This window comes from Lissotriton helveticus, chromosome 1_1 (assembly GCF_964261635.1).
Source record: "Lissotriton helveticus chromosome 1_1, aLisHel1.1, whole genome shotgun sequence".
NCBI lineage: Eukaryota > Metazoa > Chordata > Amphibia > Caudata > Salamandridae > Lissotriton > Lissotriton helveticus.
In genome coordinates, this window is record NC_136057.1 from 2,087,574,977 (window position 1) to 2,087,593,533 (window position 18,557).

At 44.7% G+C, this 18,557-nt stretch overlaps 1 protein-coding gene across 5 annotated transcripts in view; it reads left to right on the top strand.

Moving 5' to 3' along the window:
• Window positions 1–18,557, top strand: part of SSX2IP (SSX family member 2 interacting protein) — a 472,212-nt gene that overhangs the window by 170,373 nt on the left and 283,282 nt on the right. For all 5 annotated transcript variants that reach the window (XM_078645587.1, XM_078645605.1, XM_078645619.1 and 2 more), the window contains exon 5: window positions 9,622–9,732. In XM_078645587.1, the coding sequence (XP_078501713.1) occupies window positions 9,622–9,732 (111 nt within the window). The remainder of the gene's footprint in view (window positions 1–9,621; window positions 9,733–18,557) is intronic.

Consider the following 18,557-nt stretch of genomic DNA (forward strand, 5'->3'; position numbering starts at 1 on the left):
GGTAACGGGTACAACAGGCTGCAAGACCAATGAAAAAGACAAAACTACACCATTTCAAAAACATCAAATAATATACAAAGATGGCTATGAGAGGAACAAAAAAAAGAATGAAAAAAACACTTCTGTAAGAATGAGAGGGATAGGTAAAAAGGAACAAGGATTGATATATGAGGGAAAAGGGTGATGGAAATGAAATAGGGAGGAGAAAAAAAACACAGATTAAGGATGAAAATCCAGATCTGAATTAGGATGGTAAAGAGGTAAGCTTAGGGCATGTTTACGGCAAGAGCTAGAACGACATCGGAGAAGAAAAATTAAAAAAAAAGATTGTACAACAAGTAGCCTCAGACAAAGGGAAAAACATAGAAACCAATAAGTAAGGTAAGATATATCAATACAAGAGAGTAGAGATAAAAAGAAGATTCATCATTAACATAAAGAAATGTATAGTTGGAACATAAGTCAAAACAAAACTGTGAGAGAACTTAAGTATGTTTAAAGGTATCAGTAATTAGTCTCCATGGTATGATTTGTAATAATATGCAGAAAATGCTGCAGTTTAGCTGGATCATCAAAAGAACATGAGGTGCCTTCATAGGTAAACATTTAATATGGCAATATACATCCATGTCTTTGTAAGATCAAGTGCCTCATCTGGAGACGAAGAGCAAGGAATTATTTTCTACAGGCATTGGTTGCGTTGGAAACATCCTGGGAAATATAAATGTTATGGCCAGACCAAATAAGACTATGTTTAACTTTAACAGACTTCAGGACCTGCATCAGGTCAGTGAATTCCATAAAGAGCATTTTGATATCACATGGTTTAATTGAATGAGATTGACTTCCTCCAGATTCAATGTTCTTGGGTAGGCCGTAAATGTGCAAATTATTTCGTCTGTTCCGATTTTCAAGGTCTTCCGTGTGTTTTAAGCTTTTGGATTTATTTTTCTAACAAGGGTATCTTAGTAGATATATCTTGAAGATCCCCCACACGGTGTTCTAACTCAGACATCTTCCCTTCCATAACAAATCGTCAATCCTCAATTTGTTGTAATTTTTTCATTAGTTGTACACGTAAATGGTTGAAGACCACATAGAATCTAAGGCAGGATTCTGGGAGAATAAAATAGGAGAGGGAGGATCGTTCTTTGCTCTTTGGTTTTGTGCCTGAGGAAGACGGTTTAGAAGATGAATGCAAATCACTGGCCATCTTCTTATGCTGAGGCAGGCGTTGCGTAAGAATTCGATAGGAAAGAACCCGGCCCATACAACTGAGAGAAGACCAACAACTCCGTATTGACACACTTGTCAAGGACTCCTAGGTATCACAGGGAGAAACCACACTGGGCAATCACCAATAGAAACATGGAAGAGGCAAACAAGTCAGTAAATGAGCAAAGTCACTCGTGGGGAAACCTGTTAGGCAGGTAATCCTTCACTGAGGAAACCTCAACGGTCAGAAGGAGCCAAATCACAATTGCTTTAGCCAGAACAAAACTATTTGTACTAGTTTAGCGATATAAAAAATAAGACTGTCCAAAAGAAGGATCGCTGACGATTAGGAGCCAAGGGTCACATCCAAAAGAGGCAGGTATAACGATGAAGCGGCCATAGAAACCTCATTGAAGACTTTTGTCAAAGGACTCCTCCAACACAAAGTGAAGTGCAGCAACACTTTTCCCTTTTTTTCTATTCCTTCTTTCCCCATGAATATCATTAATTCCAGCCTATAGGTATTTTAATTCTAAGGAGACCGTTATTCATTGAAGGTCTCTCCTCACCTCACCTTTATTACGAGCGATGCAACCTAAAATGGTGGCTGTTCGCTTTCATCTTAAACAAATCACCACTGCGGCACACAGGTCCCAGACTGCACCTGCATGGTGCAAAACAGCATGTAGAAACACGCGGATGGTGCGGTATCTGTGACCACAACAAAAACACACCAGTACCACGTTCGAGAGGCCACATAAGGAAAAGAGCTACGGGCCCGTTCCGGAGCTCAGATGAACGCCGCCAACTTGCGTCGATGTAGAAGCCACGCCCCCCCCAATTGACATATATCTAATTTACTTATACCCCCCTGGTAAAGTGCCACTACATGTGCCCAGGACCTATAAATTAAATGCTGCTAGCAGGCCTGCCATTGCAGCATGTGTGTGCAGTTTTAAACTGCCATTTCGACCTGACAAAATAAAACTTTAACCAGGCCTAAACCTTTTTAAAAAAAAAAAAAATACATACAGGTCACCTCTTAGGTAGTCCCTGCACAGCCCTGAGGGCAAGGTGCAGTCTACCTGAACAGTTGGACATGGAATTTGTTTTACCTGTCCTGGTAGTGGAAAACTTCACTACTGCACGGCCTCTCTCTCTTATAGAATACAATTGGAGTTACCTTCTTGCATTTAATAAGCTGTAATTTCCAAGTGGGAGCAGGTAAACTGTTCATGTTTGGTGTCTTTTTGGAATTATAATGAAAAATCGTAACTTACGGTGAAGTTGGAATTTAAATTGCAATGTAAATGGCACTTTTAGAAAGTTGTCTTTTTCTTTCTTTAGCCACTTAGTGCCTGTACCTGGATCACATGACCAGGTGTAGCTTACAGTTGAGTTTTGTGAAATCCTCCATGACAGTCTTCACACAATGGGGAACTTAGGTGTGCCTGGAAGGACTATCACTAGCAATTTGAGAGTGGGGAGCTGGGCAGAGCCCCACATACACTTGAATTTGATGTGTCCTGCCTCTGCACAAAGCGCTGCATGCTCCCTGTAGTTAGTCTGGAGCCAGGACAGGGAATTCAGATGCCTGTGGGCTTCAAAGGGAAACCTCTAGAAGTTCTCCCCCACTTTAAAGGCACAACTGAGTATGGTAATATCAGCAATACTTTTGCCAACTCTGACACATGGAAGTGAAGCATTGTGTGGAAAAGACTCGGTCATTATCAAAAATGCAATCACAAAAATCTATAAAGCCCTCTTTTTAATTCCACATAGTGCATCACCCACGCAGATACAAATGGAATTTGGGATGACTAATTAGGCATTTGCGCGGAAAGGCCTATTTATTAAAGTATGGAAAAGGATAAAAACGGATACTGCAAACCAATTGTCCAAATTATTGTGGCAGGTAATAAACTTAAACTGGAAAGCCCAAGCGTAGAAATATCTATTTACATCTTTATAGGAATATTCAGTAAACTTTCTCTGCGAAATGCCGATTACTGCAAATTCATTTAAAAAAGTTGTCAATAGCACAACTAAGCATCTATCACTACTCTTGGATAAAGAGATCTTCTCAAAAAGAAAGCATGCATGTCCTGTAATGAATGGATATACCAAGGTAAAAGTGCAATCGGATCTCGAAATTCCTTGGTCTGTGAAGCATAAGCAAATATTCAAAAATGCCCGCTTTGGAGTGTTCCCGGGCACATGTGCTCTAATGCCATGGTTGCCTACAGACGCACCAACGACTTGTAACTTGGTGAGGAGAACATTATGCACCTCCTCTGTGTTTGTCCTGAACTGAAGGTGTAGAGAGTATCCATTCCTAAGAAATTGTAATGTTCGTGGAGTATAAATAGTGGACCTCAGACACCACCCCTTCAGGTTACTCTTGGACCTGTGGGTTCTCCGCCAGAAAGTACTCCTGTGCTGCTGAAGGACGGACACTCTCCTGGATTGTTGCCTTTTAGGACTACTACCTTGCTGGGTTCCATCCCTTGTTCCTAGGTAAGAAGGACTGGACCTGCATCTCCTAAACCCAGAATCCCAGAGGGACTTCAAGGGCTAGTTGCTTGGCCTCCCGACTTGAAACAAAAGGGACAGAAGGCTCCATCAACCTTGAGCCAGCGTCTGGACTCAGCCATCTGTGAGTCTACCCTGCCAAGGGGTGCCACCTTCATCCTGGACCCTTGCCAGTCTCTGTGGATCCACCCATTCCCCTAGCCAGTGCTGTCGCGGCAGTACACACTCCTCCAAGTGTGGCACTTCAGCATATTCCAAGCCTCCAAAGCTATAAAAATGGCTTGGATGGCAGGTATCATTCCTTTTAATGTATATTGAATTAATTAGCAACTGTTGTGCTCATAAAAATGAAACCCAACCGTGCCACCATGTGGCAGACTGTCATGAGACCTGATGTTCGCAATTAGGTGCCAGTGCTGAGCACCAGAAACCACCGGCTCAAATTTAGCACAGTGTTGCACAAATGGTTTGCTCGTTGCCTCCGAGTTAAGCATGAATGCAAGGGCTGAGCACGGGTTAATTTAGGGTTTGCTTGTGAATTTTCTTTGAGAAGAATTGTGGTTGCTTCTTGAGAAAGGTTTCCCCTCCTTCACCAGTAACCCGATTTCTTTCAGCTGGCTTTCCCTATTCTGAGCCAAATTCTTCATGCATCTGCTCCACACTTACCTACTTATATTGTTGTTGAATACGGCAGTTTCCTGTGGCCTTAACAGTGACATAACTTCAAAGGTCCTCTACCGTCAAAAATGATCAGCCAATGGAAATATCATCAGCTACTGATAGAAAATATCTCATTTGTAGAAGGTGTACAATATCCGTATTGCTGGCAAGATCCTATAGAAAAATATCCTATGGTTACTTTGCAAATACTGAAGATATTCACACCCCTAATTCCTCCACATAGATTTGGAGGATATGATGCTCTAAATGAGGTTCAAGTGTATCACTCAGCATGACTGAAGTGATTGCTGGAAACTATTTTCATTCAAACAGTAGGAGAGATTTTGGGTGCCTTTACTATGTGGTGAATTGAAAATCAACTGGGAAGAAAATCGGAGAGAAGCATCACTCTTGCAGTAATCAATAGAATATTAGAACCAAATACAGACCAATGCGGTGGTTTGTGGTCTCTGCAGCTCTTACTTGAAGTAATAGAGCAACATCCTCTGATGCAGAGTATTAAAATAAAGTATTTTGTATAATTGGAAATTACTACTTTTTAAGGTCTTTTGATGGTATTTTATATGAAGGTGTTAAATGCAAGGTTTTCTGTTGGCTCTGTTTGAAGATATCCCAGACAAACGGCAACCATATGCTCTTTCTCCATCTATGTCAAATTGGCACTAATAATTGAGGCATAAATATAGGGCTGGAGGAAACAAGCAAACTTGGCTGTAGCTTCAACCTGGAAATAAATAACTGCAAGTGCACCTCTAGCTATTGTGGTCTCTAATCTAACTTGACCTTTCCATGGCTCAGTCCTTTTGTAATTGTCACATTAATTCTTGAAGTGAAGTATGCTAAACTAGTAAGTATACCTTACTTGCAGCCCCTTTTCCAAGTGACCTGCCACCAGGATAGCTCCTGCCTACCCTTCTGTTACCTTATGCACCGATTTAGGACAAAGATATTTGAGCAGTTTGAGCAAATTGATTTGTTCCTGTAAAGTCTGTGATGCTTGAGAATTCTATGGTGCTTGTGTACCTGGATCTAAAAACATCTGCTTTGCTTGATCTCAGAATATTAACCTGCTGACCAAACTATCACGCAGTGCATAGTTTTACCTATTTGGAAATTCCATGCATTTGGAAGAAGGTGAGTAGTACGTGTTTGCAGGAACTATCCTTTGATTTCTCAAACTCCCCCAGAGCCTGCAACGAAAGATTTCCCACAGATACTCCTGGCAAGGTAACATATAATAGACCAGGTAAAAGTACCACTATTGACTATATAATGGTCAACCTCAAACTGTGGACATACATTAGGGCCTTTGCAGTTACATCAAGAGTAGATAGTGATCACAATCTTCTATATTTAGATTTAAAGTACCCACCACCAAAATGTAATCGCCACTGGTGGAGGTAGACGAATCAGATGGGGGAACTTTGTGCAGTCACCCGACAAGGTTGCTGAAATGTACCAGCAAGTTGCAAATACCTTACAGAAAGCTTCCACTTTTCCTGTGGACAAGCTTGAAACTGATCATTTAAATGTATTACACAAAACCCGATCCGATTTCTTTGATAAATTGGCAACTTTTTTTTTTTCTCTACTGCTATTAATAAGGCTCGGCCACCCCGCCAAAATAAACGGTACACTAAAATGTGCAGACAGGCGAAATCCGCTCTCCTACGAGAAGTTAAGAGTTGTTCCAGTGAAACAATCCGATTATCAAGGTCTTATTATAAGTACATTATTGCGAAGTCTAAGCTAGAATGGGAGGAAGATAGATGGGCTGATATTAAAACAGCACTTGATAATCGCGATTACAGGGCCTTCTGGAACCTGGTAAAAACAGGCAGGGCTGATGGCTCTTCTGCCGTAGCCCCTAATGTAAGCGAAGAGGCCTGGACCTTGCATTTTAAAAAACTGTATTCCCAAATTAACAGCTTATCCTCCGAGGCCTCTTTTTGCTTTCCTGAAGAGTTATTAGAGTGCATAGTCCCTGAACATACAGATTTGGTTGTCCCAATCTGTACCATGACAGAAGTCTTAGTGGCCTTGAGGAACTTACCCCCAGGAAAAGCGCCGGGCTTGGACAGGATCCCGGGTGACCTGTTCCTAAACGAGCAGTAGGTATGGGCCCTGTATATATGGGTGATGTTTAATGCTATTCTCCAGGATATGGAGGTACCGTACACCTGGTTAGGAGCAAAAATCATTCCCATTTTCAAAAAGGGCTCCCCCCTTGATCCGATGAACTATCTCCCAATTAGCTTAATTGACATCCTACAAAAACTGTTTGCCCGAATACTACTCAAGGCTAGACGAACATGAGATTCTTACCCCCTTACAGGCGGGGTTTCGGGCTAAGGTCTCCACCACAGACCAACTATTCAGATTACAACTAATCCACTGGAAAGTGGTGATCAAGGGGGGAGGTAGCTTGTACTTGATCTTCGTAGATCTCTGATATGCGTTTGACCTCGTACATAGAGACAAGCTCTGGGCCATATTGCAAAAAATGGGCATTCCACCTTATCTCTGCCATATGCTACAACGCCTGCACCAAGGCAATTATGCAAGAGTGCGCTATGGAAAAAAGGGGGATCTTTCGGCACCCTTTAGAGTTGAAAAGGGGGTAAAGCAGGGCTGTGTTTTGCCCCCACACTTTTCTCCCTATTCCTCAACGGCCTGGTTGATGGCCTCCTGCCCCTCTCGGATACCTCTGGGCCGCCTCTGTCTTTCCCTTGAACGGGAGCTGTTGGTCTTTGCACCGGCATCCACCCCCCCCCACCCCCCTCCTGCTCTTTGCCGCAGGGCCACTCCACTGCTGGCACTTGCTTTAACTGTTTGGCTGTCGCCGCTGACCACAACCTTATACAATGGGGAAAAGTGATACTAAACAGCCAAAAATAGCCTTTGAGCTGCGCAGGTCCTCTCGGCAGGACGTCACGGGTGCTGGGTGTGCCAGCTCTGCCACGGGGGGAGTGGAGGTCCTGCCGTCCCGTGAGGATGACCTCAAGGCCATAATGCTGGATGTCAAATCCACTGTCACTGGCGTAGCCGCCCAACTGGACCAACTCTCGGCCCGCCTCGACAAGGTGAAGTCTCGAGTGGACTCCCATGACAATCGCCTGCTGCACGTGGAGTCAAGGGTCTCTGACGCGGAAGACGCTGCCACCCAGGACTAGCAGAAATTACTTCAAATGGACAAGATACTGGCCATAATTAGGGACATGAATGAGGACTTGGAGGCCCGTTCCCGGAGATGTAATCTACGTATCACCGGCCTTCCGGAGTCCACGAACATTACAAAGATGGAGGACTTCGTGGAACAGTTGCTTAAGAAGCTTTTTGGAGAAGTCTTGTCCACAGTCTTTATTGTCGAGCGGGCACACCGGTCCCTGGGACCCCGCCCGCGTCCCATCATAGCGAAGATCTTAAACTACCGTGACGCAATCCTCCGGGCGGCGCGCGACAGGGGAGCCATCACCCACCAGGGCAACGCCCTTTCCTTCTACGCTGATTACACCCTCGCAGTTGAGGCCGCCCGGAGAGAATTTTTACCTGCCAAACGCATCCTCCTTAAGCATGAGGTCTCCTATTCATTGGCCTACCTGGTGAAACTTCGAGTCCGCCAGGGGGCGAAGACGCTGGTCTTCCCAGATCCCAAGGAGGCCCTGGCGTTTTCCAAAAAACTGGACCAGGATGACCGCTCTTCTCCTTCCACGCCTCAGTCCGACGGAGCTGGCCGCCTCAGCGATAATGATTGAGTAGTGCACTCTTTATTGGATGTTTGAATTGTGTTTTATCCTTGGACTGATGTATGATCTTGATATACTTGGCCACCCTGCTTCACTGCAGGGGTGTACGCTGGGCCCTGCCTTGCCCCCACAGGATGATTTCCTACTCTTCCCTCAGTCCCTTGTTTCCTTGGTGTGTGTCCCTGGGGTGGGAGGGGTTGGTTACTCAGCCTGATTGGGGGCTTGGAGTGGGTGTGGGGTTGTTGGGGATGGTAGTTTTGGGGCAGGTTGGTGTGCGGGGGGATGGGGGCTGTCTGTGTCTCCTACCGAGGAGGCGGCTTTAGTTTGCCGCAGTGAAAACAAAGACAAAAAAAAAAAGATTCACTATTTAGATTTCAAGGTTGTTGCTTGTCCAGGGGAGCTGGCATAAGATTGAATGCGAAAGGTGCAGCCCAATCTTGTCTAGAATCTGGAACAGTGGGGCCAGATTCAGAACCTCTAGTTCCCATCCGACCTACCTATTCTGCAGTGTTAGACCTGGATTTTTCAGCGGGTTTACCCCCAGACTTTTTGCTTTTTGGCCTCCTGTTTCTTACCTGTTTTTGTTGGTTTCATGACTCTGGGCACTTTACCACTGCTGATCAGTGCTAAAGTGCATCTGCTCTCTGTAAATTGTTGTTATGGATTGGTGTTTCCATGATTGGCTAATTTGATTTGCCAGTCAGTCCCTACTACAGTACACTGTGTGCCCCGGGCCTGTAAATCAAATGCTGCTAGTGGGCTGCAGCACTGATTGTGCCACATGTAAATGTAACTGGCATGTCATTGCAGAGCCTCTGTGCTGTCTAGTACTGCCATGTTGACTTGGCCACTTGCAAGGCCCTAACCTTCCCTTTTCTTGCATGTTAGTCACCTGTAAGGTAGGCCCAAGGTACCCTTGTGGGCCGGTTGCAGTGTATGTGAAAGGTACGACATGCCCCGTTGTGTGTGGTATATACTGATAGTGAATGACTGCCAACTTAGTTTTTCACTATTGCAAGGCTACCTGTTCCCATAGGATAGGATGGGGAGCTTGCTTAGAACATCTTATAAACATTACTACCACTGGGAAAATAAAGTTCAGTATGCCTGAACTCAGAATGTTTAAATGCATTTTTTAGTGAGGGTGATTTTTACATTCTGTGTTTGAAAATATCACTTTCAGAAAGTAGGTATTTTCTTAGCCATCCAGTGTACCTCTGCTAGGTTTGTGTATTGCATGTCTGGCTTGTGGATGACAGGGGCTGGGGAGGAGCAGTGGCTCTAGAGAGCCTGATGAGTCAGGGCTGGCTGAATACACCAGGCTGCATTTCGAGTAGGGGAGGAGATGTCCTTTCACCTGAACGGGCAAGGTCTGCCTTGCACAATACTGTATTTATCGTGTGTTTATTTAAAACTGAAGTGTATATATTTTTTCTATCTTTTTGAGGATCAACTAGAAACATTAAGAAAGGAACTGGTTTCAATTCACGAGAAAGATCGGCAGCTGCAGTGCAAGAACAAACACTTACAACAGTTACTTAAAACTGAGAAGGAAGAGGTGAGCTCTATTAAGTTACTGTGGGGTGGGGGGTGGTGGCAGGGGGGTTGATACAAGCATGGGTAATATAGGGCTTCTAAGAGCCTGACATCACAGTCTACTAGAGTCACTCGGAAATAGAATAGTCTTCGCTCGCTGCTTCTTATCGAGGTAGTTCAATATCTGTGGTTGTCCAGAAGAAATTTATTGAAAAGTACGTTTTTTGTTTATTCTTTAAAGTGTGAGTGAGGACTTCAGAATGAGTTCCATTGGCAGTGTTCCTGATTTGTTAGAACACAGCAAGAGGAGGACAGTGTCTTCAGTATTGGATCTTTCATAGATTCAAATGCTTGAATCATTCCCAGTTGTGGAAGTGGGAGTCCCTGGTACCTTGGAAAGCAATAGCCAATGACATACATAACAGGTAATGTTAAACATTCACTTCAGTAGCTTAAACTCATTGTTTAATAAGAACCACAGTTCAGCCCAGCAGGTAAACTCACACTCAAAAAACTCATCAGAGGCTTCAGTCCCTCAGATTTTCTACCGCACGTCAAGTGATGGGAGTCTCCATAAGGTCTGATAAGTTTTCTGCAGTCCTTCTCTATTTGGAAGAAGTTTTCACTTCAGGAAAAGGTATAGACCTGCAAATACAGATTCCGACTGAACAACCATGTCCGAACCAGCAAGGACAGGACTATTCAGACCATGTGGATTGTGTGGAAACAAAAGGCTGCACTCAGAGGATCCAAACAAGGAGTGCATCTACTATTAATATCCTGAACATAAAGGATTGTAAGATATTATTCACCTTTTCTCCAAAGGCATTAAAAGAAAGGGAAGACTACTAATTTGGCTTCAAAAATGTAAATCCAAGGACAGAACTGAAACATCCCATAAAAGGAATAGGTTTTGTGAGCGAGTGCCTCCAGGGCCACCAAAAAAAACAATGAAAGACCAATCATGGGTCATCAGGACAGTCAAAAAAAAATCCTAGGAATGCTCAGAAAAAAATCTCAGAACAGGTTCAGTAGGAACCTACTACTGTTTCATTAAAGGAGATGCACTTGAAAAAGTCATCCTGTTTACCGTCGACTACTAGATCTCTTAATGTGATTTCTAAGGGGGAAGATCTTTCCAATAGTATTGAATCGTCCTCCACAGATCCATTGCTGTAGATAGACCCTGGTGTTTTGCTTGTTCATTACTAACCAGAGAGATTAAATGTGTGGATTGGCTCTCATATACAAACGGGAGGGCTACAGACCTGAGAACTGGTGGATGGTGGACGGCCCATTGAGAAGATGGCATGCAACAGCCTCCCTCCCCCTGCTGCCCTCCTCCCTTTGGTGAGACTAAGATAAATTATACTACTTATTGTTACTTATTGGACCCCTAGCCCCACTGCATAATCTGTTACTCTGATAGTTATATATGTTTTGTTAATTATACAGTTTTCTTTCTGTGGATTTGAAATGTGGGACACTTATAGACTGGCACCTAATGCGTGACTATATGTATAGTGAACATTATCATTTCCTAGCTCTCCAGCGGAATGAGTTTGCAATGAATGTTATTATGCTTTTTTTACCTGAACTAATTGACTACCCCTCTTATGGTCTACTTCGAATTTAACCGAAATATGCCTGTAACTAATTTACGCACGCCATAGTCTAGCTGTATTACAATTTTGAAAATGTGCTGAACAATATGATAATGATTGGATATTAAAATAAAGGACAATAAAATATATTTTAAAAAAAAAATCTCGTGAGGTGATTTCTAAACTGAATCTTGAATTAAAATGTGCCTACCTTAGTGATGGAAAGATTCAATTCTATTAAGGTCACGGAGGAGAGGATTATATTTCTGTTCTTCGCTTTAAGCACTAAGCAAGCTCCGCAGCCATTAAAGCATTGCAAAACTACTTTTTCCATGAACACCAAGGAAACAAACACAACGTTTTAAGTCCTTTAGTCTATGCAGCCAGGTCCCAACACGGTCCTCAATTGCTGCTCATTCTCTTTTCTTTGTACAAATCACACCACAAGTTCCTTTCATGCATCCTGTTTCTCTCCATCATTTCCTGCAAAGATGTTGCATCAGTGACCAATCCACAACCTCTTCTAATGCAAAACATCTTCGTTTGTGGGGGAAAACACCAACATTGTGTATGTATCTCCATTTGTGGGGCAAACACCAACATTGTAATCGGGAGAGTCAAACATTTCGCTTACTAAACATCGTCACAACAACTCTTTATAAAGGCAAATCCAAAGTACTTTCTCAAGAATGGGGTGGGATCGTTCTTTCAGTGCCTGGTGGGACAATACTCTCCTCCTTGTCCTTAATCGCATTGAAATTTACCTTCACTAAGCAAGGTAAATTTTCAGGACCAAAGCCTAGGATTATGCTAGTTCAAAGCTTACTCGCCACCATTTGGGCTACATCCACCACCGCCTTAAAATAGAATCTCATAAAAGTAGAGTTAGAAGACCAGTCTGCAGCATGCATGAGATCCTCCAAGCAGGCTTCGTCAAAAGGCTTTCAAAGCCATTGCTCCTCTTGTTGAATGTGCCCCAGCATTTTGGTATCTATGCCGGCTTCTTGCATCACCCTACAGGCTGTAGTCTGGGAAGAAACTGCCTAATACGGTTTTCTTCATGTAATGAGAAGTTGCCTCTCTCCCAGAGGCCAGACCTCATAAGTCATTTGCGCATATTCTTTGAGGCATTGCACCAAATAGAACCTGGGAGATTCTGCAAAAGCTGGATAAGAAAGTGTGTGCGTATTGGACTTGGTATGCCTTCTAACTGTGAAACCGACTCGTTCTGGGGAGAACACACGGGCCGTTAGAGCCAAAGATTTTACGTAGGACACTCTTCTGCATGACACAAGGCAAGGTAACATACCCAACTTGGCCCACTCTTTCCAAGACCAAAGCAAATTTGGTTGCCACAACAAGAAAAGGTTGAGGACTAAGTTAAAGTCTCAAAGTTCTACATATCGTGGTTCAGGTGGAAGGGAGAGCTGAATATCACCCTCACCCCCTCCCCAAGTAACCTGCAAACAAAAGGGTGCTAACCCATCGGGCCCCGTCTACTGGGGCATGTCCTGATGAAATTGCTGAGCGGAGAGCATTAATTAATTGATACGCTAGCTTGTCTTCTGCAAGATTGACACGAAAATGAGCACCTGTACTACATCAGCGCCCACAGGATCCACGTTGTGTCGCAGACTCCAACGTACCCATTGCATTCAGGATTAACTGTAATGTTTGGTAGTACTGTCGGTTCAGGCCTTGACGAGGAGGAACTCCTTATGACGTGAAAGACCTGGGAGCTTACAGTGTTGCCTGTAATCCGCCATGCCATCAGAAATAAAGATCCCTCTTCCACCAGCCAGTGTGGTTCGAGATCCAGACTCACCAGAATGTGACAGTCAGATTAGAGAATCCCAGGAAAGTTCCCGAACTGGAAACCACACTTGAGACTGCCATATGGGTATCATCATGACTACCTCCTCTTGCTGTCTGCGGACCTTAGCCAACGCACTGGTGATTGAGAAGAGGGGAAAAGCATAGCCCTTCTCCTGACTCCAGTCTTGGAGGAACGCATCTGTTGCCTCCACTTGAGGGTCTGGTCTCCAGCGGAAGATCCGCTGCAGCTGGTGATGGAGGCAAGATGCAAACAGGTTAATCGAGAACTGGCCCCATTTGTCAACCAACCTACGAAAGACCGGAGGGTCCATCTTCCCCAGGCTCGAGTTCCAGAGATGCTGGGGATGTCGGTCCTCAATCTGGTTCGCCTGTCCCGGGAGGTATTCTGCTGTGACAGTACAAATTCTCTAGCCGTAAAATCCAGAATTCGTTCGGCCATATCTGCTAGGGCGCTCCGACCTGATGCCCCCCCCCAGGTTGATATATTGCACTGCTGAGCGCGGCGTCCCGATGAAGCAGTCCCTTTAATGGGTGGAGTGTTCAGCCTTTAAAACTGCGCGCTGCACCACAAACGACTGCTCATCATTCCTGAAACCTTCTTTGCCTCACCTGCTGTTTGGCGTCCTGCTGCTCTAGTATCTTGTTACATCGGGGTCTGCTGCTCCAGTGTCCTGCTACTTTGGTGTTTCAGTGTTCCTGATCCTCGCGGTTTTGGCATCTGGTTAATCCTAGAGGCTCCTGTCCGTCATGCTAAGTTTTTTCTCGCTAATTCACTAGAAGACTGCTGTCTCTAAAAAGAAAGAAAACCATAACAAAAAGCTGAATGACTTTTCAATTTGGGTAATGCGCTTGTGTTATGAGAAACTTATCTAATGATTTTGTTGGTGAACTTATTGGATAAGTAATTTGTTTCCTTACTGTGCAACGATCTAGAAAACAAATAATCCATATTTATTATAAATGACACATGAATGTGCCAAGAAATTGACATTGAAAAATAGCGCAATTTGAAAATACTCTAGCATTTGTTTTAGAATTTAGTTGAAGATGCCACAGAAGGTTTATTTTATTTGAGCCGTGCTTGTTATATTAAGCCTTCCCTTAGGTATTCCAGAAGGAGAACATTTTCTGTTTATTTGAAATAAGAATCTTGTAAAGCGCATAAAAGCAAGGAGTAATCTCTCAATAAAAAGGTATGTGTTAGATTAGATCAATATATTTATCACATAGGTGAGTATATTAGTGAATCACCAGGAGTTACATTATAGTTCTTTCTATTGTTGATACAGTGAATGCATGCTTGAAAACATCTGTACACCTGACCAAGCATTAGGTGAATTTAGAACCGGGTTTTCCTTATATAGTCTGTCTCCATTGGGGATTATTTAAGGATAAATCATTGGGTCCGGCTGTTTCCGTAATAATTGGCCTATAGGAAAGTTGGGAATTCTCCGCATACTCCTTTCACTCTTGCAAATATAGTCAGATTAGAACCGGACACCTTGTCGATCTTCAGGAGGACCGAAGACTGAATCCTGTCTTTTGTCCAGCACTGAACCGAGAACGATCCTGCCAGGAACTCCAAACAATTTATGTATAAGTTCTGTTCTGGTGGTGACCAGCTTCCTCCAGTGGGGAAATCATCCTCACTCCTTGCACCCCAGCCGGACCTGCTGGTGTCCGATTCGATTACGAGATCGGAAGTAGAACCGAAGATTGCTCTCCTGTTCCATGCCTCCATATGGGTGAGCCAAAATTCTATCTCCTCTGGCTTCACTTGACAGTGGAACCGACTGCAAGCACGTTAGGCCCTTTCTCGGGTGGTGTGCTTTGAGGTGATATAGGACCCAATAGTGCAAAGGGCCCAGAAAAATCACTTTGACGAGGGGAGGAGTCCCACCAAGAGGGCAGTCTGTGCGTAATGTGTGAGACTTGGCCAACATCTGAATGAGTTCGTGCCTGATCTTTGCCATCTTTCACGATGTAAGACTAAGAGATGCTGATGTGGAATGTATGACGAAACGTAGGAAGTTTGCATTCCGAGCTGGGATAAGAAGACTTTTTTGCTGATAACAAACCCTAGGCCTTGCACAAGTTTATTGCTGACTGAAGATGTTATCACTTTCTTGGTGCACTGAGTCAGGAGGAGCATGTCATCTAGGTAAACGATGAGCCAAATGGCCTGAAGCCTGAAGAATTCTATTGCTGGCTTGAGGACCTTCATGAAGCACCAGGGTGCTGATGAGGCCGAATGGAAGGTTGAATAACTCGAACGTCTGAGAGCGCCAGATAAACTACAGAAACTGGCATTGAATGAGGGAGGGGGAGACGCACCAAACTACTAGGTATGCACCCTTCAGGTCCAGACATAGCATCCAGTTGGACAGGAGCAACACATCCCTGAGGAGATGAATGCCTTCCATTTTGTGTTGGTACACCAGCCACAAGTCGTGGAGGTTGACCACAGGCCGTCAATCCCAGTTGGACTTATTGATCGATTTCACCCTTCTGAAGGAGGGCTTGTACTTTCTCGTCTGAGTGGGAGGAACAGCACACTGGATGTGGATGGGAAGCCTGACCGGGGGTGGTGGGGGACTGTGGGGGACTGTGAAATTGGAAGTGGAACCCCTGCACTGTCTGCAAGACCCAAGCGTAGTCTCTGCCTATGCTGGAAGGAAGAGTACCAGCTGCCCCCCTGCACTTATGTGAGCATACAGAAAGGCACCTATCGGTTCCATTATTGCCTGTCCTTTGAATCCTCCATGACCACGGAAGCAGTGTCCTCTTGTCAGATAGAAAAGGGTGAAGCATGGGTTGGTCTGGTATTGGCATCCGGAGCCTTGTCGACTGGAGATTGGTGGGTAGGAGAAGCAGCTGGTTGAGCGGCTCCTGCCTTGACTGCCCCCTGAGAAAACACTTAATATTGGACTGCGATTTTTCCCAATTCCTTTATGAAGATCTTCAAATAATCCCCTTTGCGCAACCGCCCTCTGCTCCGAGGAGGCCAGATCCCCCAGTTTGTGCTCTACCATGATCAAAGGGGCGCTCCACCACTCTGTGGACAGAGTGCAATTTGCATTCCCCATGAACACAATAGCCCGCTGGGCGCAGTTAGAAAGGACATTCAGTGCGATGATGGAACCGGACTCCTTTGTCTCCTCAGATATATCTAGTAATTTAGTCCTAGGGCCTGTGGTGTCAAGCGGTTTTTCCTGGCATGAGTGCCACAATCTATCTATGCCTTTCTTTGTGTTTTTAGTACATTTTGCAAGGAATGTTGCCATCTTGGCATCGATGTCAGGCTTTCCTCCTCCAGGGTAGGGTGAGGGCACTCGGCCCTAAGGCTATTGTGGGTCTCCTTTTGTAAGGGTTTGCACACCCACTGCGCCATATAGCTGGCCACTTTCTCAGCCGGAACCCACTTTGTGAACCCGGGGTGGATAATATCATTAGAGTCCATCATATTCCAACCACCCTGGGAGTGGGAATGGGATCTGAAGCTGGGTGTCAGCATCTGTAGGATCCCGCCTCTTCGTCCATATCGGGGGGGAGGGGGAGGAGTGGGGAGTTCAGGATAGGGCTCTGAAGACCAAGTGAGGTCTTCCTGAGGCAAAGAATGGGCAAGGAACACTTGTTTTAGGTGCTCAAACGCATCCTTATCAACCCACTCCCCACAGTTTCTCTTGAGGGGTGAGGACCATTCTTGTAGGGCTTCCTGCGGGGGTAGCTGGTGCTGTGGTATTGCTGTGGGCGATTTTTGTGCACACTACCTATTTGGTTGAAGAGGCGTTGCTCCATAGGTCCCATGAGGTCAGTGACTGCCCTATAAATAGAGGTATCTATAGCCTCGTATAAGTTTTCGTACCACTGGAGGAACGTCAAGAAGTGGTTGTTCTCCTCATATGTACCTTGTGGGGACTGTATGGCAGTTCTGCCAAATGAGAAGGAGCGATGCACGTTACTCTAATCAATAGGGAGGTACCTAGGAATTCGAGGCCGAAGGCCTGGATGTCTAGGGGTTCTGGTGCCCCTGATGAAGCACATGCTAGCATGTAGATATTTCAAGGCTGGGAGGTAGCCCAGGCTATGTAAGTAGCCAGAGGTGCACAGTTAGGCAAAAAAGACCCCTGGGACACAAACTGCCTTATATATTGAGGGATAACAAGCTGCCCAAAACGGTGTCTCCAATGATGGCCTGAAGGGGCTTTATTACAAATATTGACCCAGCAGGTTGTCACACTGCAATACAGACACTGCAAACCAGAGAAAATACAGAACCAGTGCTGGACTAGGTGTCGTCCTGGGCAGCAGGACAAAGCTCGATCACTTTAATGCTCCAGCACGCGCTGCACTCCTGATATGAGGGAGACTCGTGCCGCAGAGTCAAAGCATTGCGATTGAGCATGGTGCCCTATAGGGGCTCTAGGACCTCACTGTGGTCCACAAACGAGGAGGAATTCACATAAGGAGCGCAGAAGTGTTCCTGCTATAGCAACAGGATTCTGGATGGCAAGTGTGCGGTGTGAGATTAATAATGGCTAGCAAAACCTGGTTCAGTATAGCACATAAGTAGCTTACAATTAAGGAGAAAAGTAAAACGTCACTAATCTGGCTGCTGTGCAACGACGAAAGAGTGAGAATGAGCTGCAATAGAGGACTATGTTGGAACCTGGCTACTGAGACTGAAGGACTTATCAATGGTGTTCATGGGAAAAGTAGTTTTGCAATGCTTTAATGGTTGCTGTTTGATTTGTGATTAAAGTGAAGAAGGAAAGAATAATCCTCAACTCTGGTCCAACAAAGAATTTTCAGTGACTGACACTGTCAATGACCTCTTTGACGGCGTTGGCTGTTACTACACCTTTCCTTATGCTGCACCATTACTTATCTTTTCGGCATAGTCAATTGCCTCAACAAAACTGTCCACGAAAATGCAGTCAACCATGGCACAGTTGACTAAATCGTCATTGAGAAAGGTATTGACAGCCAAGACATTGTTTCAGAGAGCCCTGCTGACAACACCACCATTAGAAACCTCGCCAACGACTGTACCATGACTGCTTCGTAAACAGAAAACCATTGATGCTATGGTAAACAATTTCCACAAGGAAAAAATAGTCTTCAGAGACATTACACACTGACGCACACATCACAGAGTAAGGTTCACCCTTTTCCACCTGCACACTTGCTGGATGATAACTGTGTATTCTAACCACACCCACAATTCTAGTACAGACATTGGCTAAAACACTATCAAAACCACCAGTGGATGACTGCTTCCTTGGATGAGGAAAGGGAAGATTATGGACCATACATCAGTTCCCAATGAATAGGATGACTACCTAATCCGAACACTATCTCTACCAGTGCCACCACCAATGGATTCTCCACCAGACGACCTTGTGGC